The sequence below is a fragment of the Microtus pennsylvanicus genome, chromosome 1, assembly GCF_037038515.1.
Source record: "Microtus pennsylvanicus isolate mMicPen1 chromosome 1, mMicPen1.hap1, whole genome shotgun sequence".
Lineage (NCBI taxonomy): Eukaryota > Metazoa > Chordata > Mammalia > Rodentia > Cricetidae > Microtus > Microtus pennsylvanicus.
In genome coordinates this window covers 176,512,530-176,526,806 of record NC_134579.1, presented here as the reverse complement: position 1 = coordinate 176,526,806, position 14,277 = coordinate 176,512,530, and the positions used below count along the sequence as shown (strand labels likewise).

Below are 14,277 nucleotides of genomic sequence, written 5' to 3'. Positions count from 1 at the left end.
TCACGGTGTGCATAGCTATTCTTCAATGGAGGAATCTATCGTTGAGCACGTATCTTGACATTTGAATAGATAAGCAGTGTTTCCATGGATCCAAAACTCCTCTACAAAGGGCTTCTAAGACTAAAACAATTGAGGTTACCCAGAGACCAATGAAAAATAAGTTAAACTCAGTAGAATAAAATGAAATTTTCTTGGAATTGGGAATGAAACCGTCCTGTCTGCTGCAAAAGGTAAAATAGACTAACGTTTAAAATTTATATTATCAGGCTTGTCTATGATAGTGCACACCTCTAATCCCAACACTTGGGAGACAGAGGCAGGCAGATCTCTCTGAGTTTGAGGCCCGCCTGATCTACAAATCGAGTTCCAAGACAGCCAAAGCTACACTGAGAAACCCTATCTCGAACCCCTCCCCTCAAAGTGTGTTATTGGGGTGTTAGGGGAAACGCACAGCTTTGTGTAGTAGGCGCTCTCCAACCTATATTGGGTTCTGGGGTGGGGTTCATGTCACCAGGTTGACAACATACGAGAGCCTTTCTTGCTGAGCCATCTTGTATACTCCTAACCTTGCTTTGCTTTCTCTCTCTCTCTCTCTCTCTCTCTCTCTCTCTCTCTCTCTCTCTCTCTCTTTCTCTCTCTTCAAGTCAGGGTTTCTCTGTAGCTTTTTAGAGCCTGTCCTGGAATGCACTCTGTAGACCAGACTGGCTTCAAACTCATTGAGATTCTTCTGTGTCTGCCTCCCGAGTACTGGGATTAAAGGCATGTGCCAACACCACCTGGCCTAATCTTGCTTTTGTTTCTCTTTTCTTATTTTATTTTACATAATCACTGTGTTGCCTTTGAAGGTTATTTGTATTATTACTCTCTTTAGAAACAAAACTCGCATATGGGTTGTTATTTTTTGTTTGTTCTCTGGCATGTTTTTGCTGTTTGTGGTGCTAGAAATTGAGTTCAGGTTTTCCTACATGGTAGGCAAGTTAGATCCCAGGCCAAGTGTGTGGAATTGTGCTCTTCACTAGCATAAAGGCTCCCCTTTCTTACAGTAGCAGAGTAGTAAAAGTTAGTGACTGTTTTAAACATTATTTCCCTGAAAACTGTAGAATGTGCAGATTTGCTGGGGTTTTCAGATATTTCTAACTGAAATCTCAATAATTTTCACTTATTGTATATATACAAAGAACATTTATTACGTTAAATTTCAGTGTGAAATGCTAACATAGTCAAAAATAATGCATATCAAGATCTTATAATCTAGTAGCAAAGGTAGCTCATATGATCAGAAAGTTATGATTAAAAGAGAAAGATTTAGGTTCCACTTTAACTAGTGACAGTAAAATGAACAGAAGAAATTTTCTCTACATTAAGTAGCTACCTTTTGAACAATCCAGTACCCTAGAATGGCTAGGAGGACATGGTATTGCCCTCCAGGGTAGCAGTTAAGGGCTGGCTGGTACTTAGAAACGAACTATGTAAACTGCTGTCATAGTTACCTCTCTGTCTTCACCACTGCAGGTAAAAATTGAAAGTGTTCTTTATGTATCGAAAAATAGAGAGGCATAAAACTTCCTGGAAAAGAAAAATCCCATAAGCTGATGAGAATGGTGTTAATGACTTCATTAACGAATCCCTGAAGAATAAAATTCTGTGAATGTGGATGGCTAAGGCAGGTGCCGGCGATGGGGCGTGATCCAGCCAAGAGAAAACTGAGAGACTCTCCCCATGGAGGGCATTCAGATGGGCAGCCTGTTTTGAAGAGACAGCTCTGAAAGTGGGGAGAGGATAGAACCACGAAGCTTACCCTGCGTCCTTACATGTTTTAGAATTGATGCAAACTTAGGAAACCCTATCCCCTGTGTTTTCTTTGGTTTGGCTTAAAGGTAATTATCTTCTCTTTAAGAGAGAGAGAGAGAGAGAGAGAGAGAGAGAGAACACCAAAATGGCCCATGTATGGGAGGACAACCAGAGTGGGTTCTCCCCTTCCAGCCTGGGTTTCGGGGTCAGTTTCAGGTGGATGGGCTTGCATGGCCAGCCTTTTGCCCCATGAGCCAGCTCACCAGCCTTTTAAATTTCCTACGTTTCCCAAGTTTTACATACAGTGTGCCTTTTCGCATTGTCTGCTCCATAGTATTAACAAAAGTTTTACTGTTTGCTATTCATGGCTGTCCACCACTCTGCTAAAAATTTGTTAAAGATGCCTGCTTTGTGTCTGATACCTATTTGTAGTGAGCTACTGTGAAACGCCCATTAGATAGCCATAAATGAGAGCCCTCCACTTTCCAAAGCAGTAGTATTGTGTGAGTGTTGAAATTTGTTTTATTGTTATTACATTGCTTTAGCCAGTATATTAATGGAATTTTCTAAAAAAAATATTCTGTTTCTAATTTCTTAATCATTCCTTCCTCACCCTCTTTTAAATTGGATCTTTCTAACCCTTGAACTTAGTCTACCTTGCAGCGTATCTTCAGTTTTTATTTCTTTGCCTATCTCACTCCTCACAGGTTTTCCTCTTTACCTGACACTGGTGGATGGGGGAGGGGTGATGAATGGAGGACTCAGAGCCTTAAAACGTCTCTAGGCTAGCCCACTGCTGTACAGAGTCACTGCTAAACAAAGCAGCTTTTTCTAGTTGGTTGCTATAGAGACAAATGACATTAAATGGAGTTACATTTGGCAGAGACTAAGCAAGTAGGCTTTGCAAGGCTGGGGACCTCTTATGCATGGCCTTTTAGAGGCAAAGACTAGAAAGGGTACAGCAGGTTTCACAAATGAGGTAATGAGTTATTAATTGGTAGATGTTGCCCAAGTACCCTTTGGTATGATTACACAGTATTTTTTAAAAATATAGCTTAATTGAGATATAACTCATAATATATTCCCTCATTTAAGGTATCTAACTTAATCACTTTTAAAAGATATTCAGGATTGTGTTATGTAAGCATCACCATAACTATCGAGTATTTTCATCATCTCAAGAAGCTATTTTGGCCCTGATATGATAGTTTATACCTATAATCCCAGCAATCAGAAATCTGAGGCAGAAGGATGGCTACTTCAAGTGCATCCTGGGCTGCATAGCAATATGTTGTCTCAAGAAGCAAACACCACTGAGCATGGTGGTATGCAGCGTTAATCCCACCCAGCACAGAAGACCAAGGCAGGCAATGAGTGCAATGCCAACCAGATCTACATAGAATTCCAAGCTGGCCAAGCCTATCTAGTAATCTCTATCTATATCAAGTAATATCTATCTATCTATCTATCTATCTATCTATCTATCTATCTATCTATTTAAAGATGCATATGGATAGGTAGGTAGGTAGATAGACAGACAAACAGACAGATATCTATTACTCCCTGTGTTGCATTTATTATAATCTCATTTTATGTGCATATATTATAATTTCATTTTTCTTAACAGCTGAATAATATTCAATTATGTAAATGCACATTTTCATTGTCCTTTCATACGTTGGTGGAGATCTAGGCAATTTCCAATCTGTAGCTATTATGAACAAGTGTCTCTGTCATAGGATGTAGAGTCCTTTAGGTATGTGGCCAATAGCAGTGTAGCTAAATCTTCAGGTAGATCTATTCCCAGCTTCCTGAGGAACTACCACCCTGATTTCCGTAGAGGCTGTGGCAGTTGCACTTCCATCAGCAATGAGTTAGCATTCCCCTCTCCCACATCTTTGTCAGGATGTGCTATCATTTGTTTTATTATTGATTTTGGCCACTCTGACTGGTATAAGATGAAATCTCAAAGTTTTGATTTGTATTTTCCTGATGGCTAAGATTGTCTAACATTTTTCAAAGTGTTTTTTAGCCATTTGTGTTTCATCTTTTGAGAAAACTATTTAGTTCTCTACCCAAATTTTTATTGACTTGTTTTCTTGATGCTCAGGATTTTTGCTTCTTTATATGTTCTATGTATACTCACCCTCTATAATTGGGATTCTTTTTTCACATTCTGTAGGCTGCTGCTTTGCTTGGAGAATGGTATCATTTGCTCTGCAGAAACTGTTTTCTTTCATAAGGTGCCACATAGTAATTGTTGATATTGGTGCCTGTGCTTTTGATGATCTGTAAAGAAAGTCATCTGCACACATAAGGCATGCAGATAATCATTCAGGCAAATCATTTATTCAAAATAGAAAAAATAAATAAAAATTAAAAAAAAAAGAAAGTAATTTCTTGTGCCAATGAGTTCAGGCCTACTCACCGCTTCCTGTTGTATTCATGGTAACTGGTATTATGTTGAAGTCCTTGATTCGTTCGGACTTGGATTTTGTGCAAGTGATAGACACGGATCTATTTATCTTATTCTACATGCAGCTATCCAGTTTGATGAGCACCATTTGTTGAAGAAGATACTGTCTTTGCTGCAATGTATCTTTTTCACTCTTTGTCAAAAATCAGGTGTGGAATTATCTGGTTCTTCAATTGATTCAATTCAATTCATTGATCAATGTGCCTATTTTAATGCCAATATTGTGCTGTTTTTAGTAAAATAGTTCTGTTATACAACAGGAGATCTGAGGTGGTGTTGACTGAGTTTTCTGTCCTGCCTGGTTCCCGCAGTTGTTAAGTCCCAAAGAAATCACACAGAGGTCTACATTAATCATAAATTCATTGGCCCATTATCTCAGGTTTCTTATTAAGTCTTATAACTTATATCACCCCATTATTCTTGTCTATGTTAGCCATGTGGCTCAGTACCTTATTCATTTGGCAGGGCAGTCACATCTTGCTTCTTCTGTGGCTGGGCCAAGACTATAGAAGAAACTTCCTGCTTCCCAGAATTTTCCCGTTTTCATTGACCCGCCTCTACTTCCTGTCTTATTGTCCTGCCTTGGCTACTGGCCAATCAGCATTTATTTAAAATATAATTGACAAGATGACCACCATTGTCCCACAGCAGGATGGTGATACCCCCAGCAGTTCTTATTCATGATTGTTTTGTTACATTTGTTTTTTTATGTTTTCATATTAAGTTGAGTATTGTGTTTTCAGTTTCTATGAAGAATGTGTTGAAGCTTTCATGAGGATTGCATTAAGTCTGTAGGGAGATTGTTCCTTCTTCTGATATCTTCTTCAATTTCTTTTTTCAGTGTCTTGAAGTTTTGGGGTTTTTTTTGGTTTTTTTTTTTTTAATCATACCAGCCTTTAGAGTTAGAGTTATCACAAGTTTTTCTTTGTCTCGATTTTTCCCTCAGTCAATTTGTCATTCATATATAAGAAAACTACTGTTTTCTTGCTACTTTGCTGAAGGTATTTGTCAGCTATAAAAGCTTCCTTGTGGGGTTTTTAGGGTCATATCACCTGTACACAAGGGTGCTTTGCCTTCTTCCTTTCCTATTTGAATTCCTTTGACCTCCTTCAGGGATCTTACTGCACCAGTTAAGACTTCAAGTACTGACTATATTGAACAAGTGTGGAAAAAGTGGGCATCCTTGTTCTTCCTGATTTTAGCAGAAATGCTTTGAATTTCTCTTTGTTTAGGATAACGTTGGCTATGGGCTTTCTGTAAATCATCTTTATTATATTGAGGAATGTCCCTTGTATCTCTAGTTTCTCCAGCACTTTTATCATGAAGGGATACTGGATTTTGTCAAAGGCCTTTTTTGTATCTAATGATCATGTGGTTTGTCTCTTTATGTGGTAGATTGCATTTATCTATGTACTCCTGTTGAACCATCCCTGCAATTTCTGGATGAAGCCAACTTATGTTTATTCTTTCTGGTGAGATATATCTCTTAAGATATCTCTTAAGAATTGAGGTTTGAGTAGTAGTACTATTTGGAACACATTCACCAGCTCAGAGCTTCCATTTGATTTAAAATGTGTGTGTGTGTATGTGTGTGTGATCCTCAAAGTTTTAGGCATTTTTGCATAGATGTTTCTCATTATTGTATGCCCATAACTGAGAAATCGTTTCCATTAGGCATGCATGCTTTACTGTGGAGCAGTCGAGCTCTCATTGCAGGAGTGAGACCCCTGCTGTGACAGTTCTAATCTTCACTGCTCAGTTGTTCACTCAGCCGTCATAGCTGGTTTACCAGAAGCTTCTTCTGCTAGTGCCCCTTTTCATATTTTTAAGAGGTTTTCTCTAAAGTGTGTCACTGGTTCTCTGTACAATAAATTTTACCCACTGTTACCTTAGGCTGGAAACAAGAGGAAGATGAGTGGCCTTGTTATCATTTGTTAATTTGTTGAAATTGCCAAATACTTCATTGAACAACCTCAATTCAGACAAATTTTTCAAGTGTAGGCTTCCTTTCACTGCCTTTTATATATTTTATAAAAGACTACATAGTATATATTGATTAAAGGTGCTATGTGGGAGGAGCCAAAGGGGAAGGAAATGTCCTTAGGAACCAATTTCACAAAGAAAGCAGGGTTGAAGTACCACAAAGGAGATAGAGAATATAATAACCATTATTACACCATAAGATTAATCCTTGGCCAGCACAATATTTAAGCATTATACATTTAAACACATGCTTTGATATTAGCTTGCTGGCTGGTAAATACAAGAGTCCTTTAAAAACAAACAAACACAGGATGAGTTGGAGTTCTCCCTTTGCTCATTGTTGTCTTCTGCCTTCCTGTTCTAGCATTAAATTTTCAAAGTGTAAAAGTAGCGCCATCCATATAAGCACTTAGTCTGCTAAATACTTATTATTTATACAGTGTTCTCAGCATTAAAAACAGCCCATTCCCCTTTGTCTCTAAAAATGGAAATTGCTTTCTTTGCATATCTGGAATTCAACAAATTAATAATGTTTTTAAAAAATAAATATGCATCTTACGTGTTAACTGTTTGCCTCAGATTTCAAGGAACACCTAAGGAGACCTCCTGTGCTCCTAAGAGTCACAAGATTGGGAAGGATTTTAGTTACTTCTGCATTGCATAAAATACCTTTGTATGCTTTCTTTGATAAATCCCAGTTCCTACTCTAAATGCTAAGAAATGGGGACTCTAGTGTGATTATTTTCTTCTTTGTAAATGATGTTCTCAAAATGACATTTGTAAGACCGCGCTCAAATACTGTCTAGTATTAACATGACAGTTCCAACCCTCATTCGGGTAGGGTACTATTTAAATGAAATATTTTCTGCCCTTTCTCTTTTAACTTATTCATGCTTTTAAGTCTAAAATATGTCTCGTATATAGGATCTACCAACCTCAGACTTTTCATTGGTATGTATTTAAACAGTTGATACTTAGTATGATCACTGATAAGGTAGGATATATTTATGGCATTTCCTCTTTGTTTTCTACCTAATGTCGCCTTCATTCTTCTATTTTTTTCATTACTGCCTTCTTAACTGACTTTTAAGGTTTCTTTTTAGTGACTGCCTTAAATGTTACCATAGTATACTACAATTTATTTATTCTTCTGTTTGATAGAATTTTTAATTGTTTTCAGTTTTAATTCTAGAAAATTCCTGAGAATTGTGTATGTCTAAGAATTATGATTGTTCATCTCTATTTATATATAGATAGGCAGGTAGGAGGGTAGATCTATTGAACTCCCCTGTGGTGCACATGGTTATACAGAATTATAATCATTCATCTATATCTATAGATGAGGTAGGTAGGAAGGTAGATCAGTTGAACTTACCCTATGGTGCACATGATCATATATACTTTTGGGGGTGAGTTTTGAGGCAGGGTTTCTCTGTAGCTTTGAGAATTCTGTTTAGATCTGCACCCCATTTTTAACTGTCTAGTTTCTTGAGTTCTTTATATATTTTGGATATTAGTCCTCTATTGGATATGGAGTTGCTAAAAAATCTTTTCCCATTCTCTACGTTATTACTTTATCCAAATGACAGTGTTCTTTGCCTTACAGAAGCTTTTCGATTTCTTGTGGTCTTATTTATTGATTTTTTTTCTTAGTGTCTGTGCTATTGTTGCTCTGTTGAGAATGTCTTCTCTTGTGCCAGTGAGCTCAAGGCTCTTCCCCATTTTCTCTTCTATTAGGTTTTTATGTTGAGCTCTTTGATCCATTTGAAGTTGAGTTGTGTCATATTCCCTTTAAATAACTTCCCCTGTATTCCCTTACATATCTAAACTGTTTTCTGTTGTTGTCCTCTTTTACAGATAAACAAACTGAGGACGTGTGTGTGTGTGTGTGTGTGTGTGTGTGTGTGTGTGTGTGTGTGTGAATCTAGTAGCCAGAGTGACATAGGATTCAAATCAAGTTTAGCTGGTTCCAAAGTCATTTTAAACCACTTTCCTTTATTACCTAATGAGACAATAAAGGATGAGTCAGAATCCAGCAATGCATAGAAGGACCTGTTACTTCCCCAGTATTGTGACCGGAAACATGCTTACCATTTCCATCGGTATTAACAACTGCTGTCACTGATCCACGTCTTTAAGAGCATGAGTACCGTTGGGTACCCTCTAAAGATCAGAGTTGCATAGTCAGGACACTCATAAGGACATCAATGGGTACCCCCTAAAGATCATAGTTGCGTAGTCAGGGCACTCATAAGGACATCAATGGGTACCCCCTAAAGATCATAGTTGCGTAGTCAGGGCACTCATAAGTACATCGAGAAGATTTTAGAGACTTCTAGTTTCCACAGAGTACTGGCTACCAGACTGGATTATTTGCAGAACACAGCCCTTGTGAGGTCTTCTGGCATCTACACCTGGCTTGGCATCCCGGTGCTGTCCGTTTTGAGTGCAGATGAAAGCCTTGACTGTCCTTTCCCTTTCGTAGTTATGAGAGACACTTTTGAAAATAAAAGTTAACATAGCTTCCTTGTTTCCTCAGGTCTCACAGTGACAGCTGTAAAAGACTCAGGAGAATGGAATTTGGAGGCTGGGGCCTTGGTGCTTGCAGATGCTGGCCTTTGCTGTATTGACGAATTTAATAGCCTCAAAGAGCATGACAGAACCAGTATCCATGAAGCAATGGAACAGCAAACCATAAGCGTCGCTAAGGCTGGGTAAGCATTTCTGTTCTTTAAAGTCTATGGAAGTAGAGAGACTATTCAGTATAAAATCAAGGAAAATGGGAATCTTTTGGTATACTCAGGGGTTATGGTTATCAGTTATCACTCTCTGATTACAAGGTTTTTCTTATTAGAATATAGAAGTGAATATGGAAATAAAAAGTGAATTATTGAGAAAAAGTAAGGTTAAAAATAAAGTATAGAAGTAGACTTTCTAAGTATAGACCAATGCAGCATTTAACCAAGGGCTTGCTTATCCTTCCAGAGTCTGTCGTGGTGGGAAGTGTGGTGCAAGGCAGACAGGCATGGCGCAGGCACAGTAGCTATGAGCTTACATCCTGTTCCTCAGGCAGCAGGCAGAAAGAGAGCAAGACTGGACCTGGAGGTGGCCTTTTGAAACCTCAGAGCCTTCCCCAGTGACACATGTCCTCAATCAAGGCCACACCTCCTAATCCTTCCTAAACAGTCTACTAAACTGGCTCATGGAGCAGTCCTGTACAAACCACCACATGAACTGACTCAGCACCTCTCTTTCAACACAGGACTCTACTTCTTTTAATAAAAATTGTGTATGTACTCAGGGCATATTGATTATTAGATTTTGAAAGATTCATGGAGTATAATAGAGATAAATCTAGTGAAATATCTTCTAAGATGATACCTGAAAACTGTAAAGATGTAAAAGACCGGGGAGACAGGCAATGTTCTTAGGATGTAAATTCTCCCAACCAGTCTGTAGGCTCCAGGCTGTCCCAGTCAGAATTCTAACTAGGAGTTTATCTTTATATAAGTTAATAAGCTGATTTTAAATTTTACAAAGAAAGAAAGGCACAGAAGCTAGGCTTACCAAAACAAGTGTGAAAAGGATAAATATGGAGAAGCATATGACCCAGCTGTACCTTTCTTGGGTATGTACTTTAAAAAGTCACATACAGTATTTATTGCCGCCCCACTCACAGTCTTTGGAAGTGGAAGTCAACAATGAATGAATGAAGAAAATGTGCTGTATATGCAAAATGGAAGTTTATTTAGCCATAACAAAGAATGAATTAGGAAAATGAATAGACCTGTAAATCATGTGTTAAGCAGACTAAGCTAGACTCAAAGTCAAACCCCACATGTTTTCAGTTATGTGGAAAGGGAGGAAGAAATCTTACCAGAGCAGGAAGGAGTAAAAGGAGGGCAATGGAAAACGTGTGACATGAGAGCGGAAAGGACTCTTTAGAGGGAGGATGGACCAGCAGGAGGGGCATGGCAGGGCAGTGAGGAAGGAGACATTTAGAGCAAAGTGTAATTGATACATGTTTGAAAATAATGGAGCCCATGACTTTATATACTAACTTAAAACTCATTTTAAAAGAAACTTATGTAAATGAAATAATATGCTAGAACACTTTGATATCCATATGCAAAAAAGGACCTGTACAAACATGGTTTATAGCAGCTTATGGGGACATGAGCCCATCTGTACATAAAATTCTAGAAAAGGCAAACTGTGGAGAGATCCAGTCAGTGTTTGCTGTAGGTTAGGGAAGACAAATGACTACAGAAAGACACCTTAAAGGGATGGCATTTTAGTGTTGTGTAAATTATACCACAGTAATTCTTATTCCTAAAAACAAGGGAGCTCAAGCATTTGCCCCCAAATCACTCTGTCAGATTGCTGCTGAGGTTTTTCTTCCTCTTCTTAGCTGGTGTCAATGTGTGAACATAGTTCACAGCTTCTCTTTGGGCTTTGTTAGTAAACCTACATAGAATAAACCACGTAAGAAGAGCTTGAAGGAAGTAGCGGTATCTGGGACACTGGGAGACTAACCCACGGTTGCTCTATTGTAAATGAAATAACGTCTCCCAAAGGAAATACCTTGAAGAATAATTTTCAAATTGGATTTCCTTGTCTGAGGAGAAGAAAGGGACTCACCTTAGAGTAGTAGAAACTGTTGTTGCTACTTCTAGGCAGCTTTTCATTGTTTCTTCTGTAAACCATATAGTAGATACATAATGTGCATTAATTATACTGTTCGTCTAAGCAGAAGCTTGAACATTTAATGAATTGTTCACTGGGGCTTCCTGTGTGGATCGTCATGCCCTCAACACATGATGATGGGCATTACACAAAACATTTGTATTTTGTTTTAAAGTAAACTTCCCATGTGCTTCTGCTTCGTCTCGACCTTCTATCCAGTGTTAATACTTCCTTGAATGGATGTACTCACCACATAATTGTGGTATTTTACCTTCTGTTCTTTTTAAATTTTTTAAGAATCTTTACTTTGCAAAGCCATTTAGGATATTTATTTCATTTAAAAAGTATTGTAGGGATTGGAGAGGTGGCTCGGTGGTTAAGAGCATTGGTTGCTCTTCCAGATAACCCAGTTTTGATTCATAGCACCCATGTGGTGGCTCATAACTGTTTGTAACTCCAGTCCCGAGGTATCCAAAGCCCTTTTCTATCAGGCCTCTAAGGTATCAGACACGCAGGTGGTACAAAGAGAAACATGCAGGCAAACACTCATATGCATAAAATAATCATTTAAAAAATTAAATATTGTAATTTACACATTCAAAGAGTGATAATTCAAGGATCATGTTCTCTACTTATTACAGTGAAATTGGGTTTTATTCACTCTTCTTGTGTTGATATTTTTGGCATTCTGTCCGACATAACTATTCCTAGATTCATAAAGACTTTATACTATTTTAGTGTTAGCATTTATTTTAAAGATTAAGTTTCTAACATTGCATAGTATGCAATTATATCAGTTTTGTACATTAGATTACTCTATATTGAAAAGGATTCTTTTTCATTATAGATTTAGTGAAGGTAATTGTAATTTCATTATGATAACAAAGCTGAAATTACTATATTCTCTGAATTTAGTAACTTTTCCAGTCTATTTTCTTGGATAGAAGGATTCATGTGTTGACATGCAATGTGGCACAAATTCTAATTGTTCTTAATTATAAAAACTTGGAGTCAGATATAGGGGTTAATGCTGGAAGATAAGAGAAGCAGAACAGCCAGCCACTAGAGAGTTCTTACCTCTACCAATGCTCAGACCAAAGGTGCGATCCTATCTCTATGAATCTTCAGACTGCATCTCAGACTGAATCCTCAGACTGCAATGAGCTCTTGTCTCCTTGTATTCCTCTCTCTGCCCAGCCATATCACCCCTGTCTCCACCTCCCCATTGCTGGGATTAAATGCTGGGATCACCTTTGTATAAACTCTGTTTCTCTTTTAGACAGATTTAATCTCGCATAGCCGAGGGTGGCCTTGAACTCACAGCCCTCTGTCTACCTCTGTTCTAGAGTCCTAGGATTAAAGGTGTGTGACACCACTGCCTGGCCTCTGTGACTAACTAGTGGTGTAGCATTGCAGTCTGATCCTCAGGCAAGCTATACTATGGAAAAGTCAAAATGATCATTGTAGAGAATAAAAGTTCCTGTCTCAAAGACAGCTGGCATCGGTGGCAACCTAATAGGTTTTGGACCTTTTAGTCTCTGTAAATGAATGCCACTGCCCTTCCTTCCAAGATCTTCAGTCTTTGTAATCCTTTCAAGATCTTCTTTTGTTGTTGTTGTTTTTGTTTTTACATTCTTTTTGTTTGCTTGGTTTTGTTTTGTTTTTTACTCTTTTTTATGCTTTTCTTTTGAGAGGGCTTTCTTTTTTATTGATATTTATTGAGCTCTACATTTTAATCTACTCCCCTCCCTGCCTCTCCCCTCCCCCAAGGTCCCCATGCTCCCAATTTACTCAGGAGATCTTGCCTTTTTATACTTTCTATTTCCCATGTAGATTATATCTATGTAAGTCTCTCTTAGTGTCCATATTGTTGTCTAAGTTCTCTGGGATTGTGGTTTGTAGGCTGGATTTCTTTGCTTTATGTTTAAAAACCACCTATGAGTGAGTACATGTGATAATTGTCTTTCTGTGTCTGGGTTACCTCACTCAAAATAATGTTTTCTAGTTCCATCCATTTTCCTGCAAAATTCAAGATGTCGTTATTTTTTTCTGCTGTGTAGTACACCATTGTGTAAATGTACCACATTTTTCCTATCCATTCTTCAATGGAGGGGCATTTAGGTTGTTTCCAGGTTCTGGCTATGACAAACAAAGCTGCTATGAACATAGTTGAGCACATGTTTTTGTGGCACAATTGAGCATCCTTTGGAAATATACCCAAAAGTGGTATTACTGGGTCTTGAGGAAGGTTTTTTCCTAATTTTCTGAGAAATTGCCACACTGACATCCAAAAGGGTTGTACCAGCTTGCATTCCCACCAGCAATGCAGAAATGTTCCCTTTTCCCCACAACCTCTCCAGCATAAATTATCATCAGTGTTTTTGATCTTGGCCATTCTTACAGGTGTAAGATGGAATCTCAGGGTTGTTTTGATTTGCATTTCTCTGATGTTAAACATTTCCTTAAGTGTCTTTCAGCCATTTTAGATTCCTCTGTTGGGAGTACTCTGTTTAGGTCTGTACTCCATTTTAATGGATTATGTGTTCTTTCGGTGTCCAATTTCTTGAGTTCTTTGTATATTTTGGAGATCAGACTTCTGTCTGATGTTGGGTTAGTGAAGATCTTTTTTCATTCTGTAGGCTGTTGTTTTGTCGTGTTGACTATGTCCTTTGCTTTACAGAAGCTTTTTAGTTTCAGGAGGTCCCATTTATTAATTGTTTCTCTCAGTGTCTGTGCGGCTGGGGTTATATTTCGGAAGTGGTCTCCTGTGCCAATGCATTCAAGTTCTTCCCACTTTCTCTTCTATACGTTTCAGTGTGGCTGGCTTTATGTTCAGGTCTTTGATCCATTTGGACTTGAGTTTTATGCACGGTGATAGATATGAGTCTATTTTCATCCTTCTACATGTTGATATCCAGTTATGCCAGCACCACTTGTTAAATATGCTTTATTTTATATTTGATATTTTTTGCTTTTTATCAAATATCAGGTATTCAAAGATGTGTGGATTGATATCCAGGTCTTCTGTTCAGTTCCATTGGTCCTCCTTTCTGTTTTTATGCCAGTACCCAGGCTGTTTTCAGTACTGTAGCTCTGTAGTAGAGTTTAATTGTGATACCTCCAGAAGTTCTTTTATTGCCCAGGATTGTTTTGGCTATCCTGGGTTTTTTGCTTTTCCAAATGAAGTTCTTTTGAGGTCTTTGAAGAATTTTTCTGGGATTTTAATGGACATTGCGTTGAATCCGTAGATTGCTTTCAGTAAAATTGCCATTTTTACTATATTAATTCTGCCTACCCAATAGCATGGGAGGTCTTTCCACTTTTTGGTGTCTTCTTCAATT

The 14,277-nt window shown here is 38.1% G+C and overlaps 1 protein-coding gene across 2 annotated transcripts in view; it reads left to right on the top strand.

The window, feature by feature from the left end:
- Mcm9 (minichromosome maintenance 9 homologous recombination repair factor) overlaps positions 1-14,277 on the top strand; it is an 80,397-nt gene that overhangs the window by 37,885 nt on the left and 28,235 nt on the right. For both annotated transcript variants that reach the window (XR_012907476.1, XM_075945872.1), the window contains exon 8: positions 8,790-8,964. Coding sequence is in view for 1 of the 2 variants with exons in the window: in XM_075945872.1 (XP_075801987.1) it covers positions 8,790-8,964 (175 nt within the window). In the remaining variant the exon portion in view is untranslated. The remainder of the gene's footprint in view (positions 1-8,789; positions 8,965-14,277) is intronic.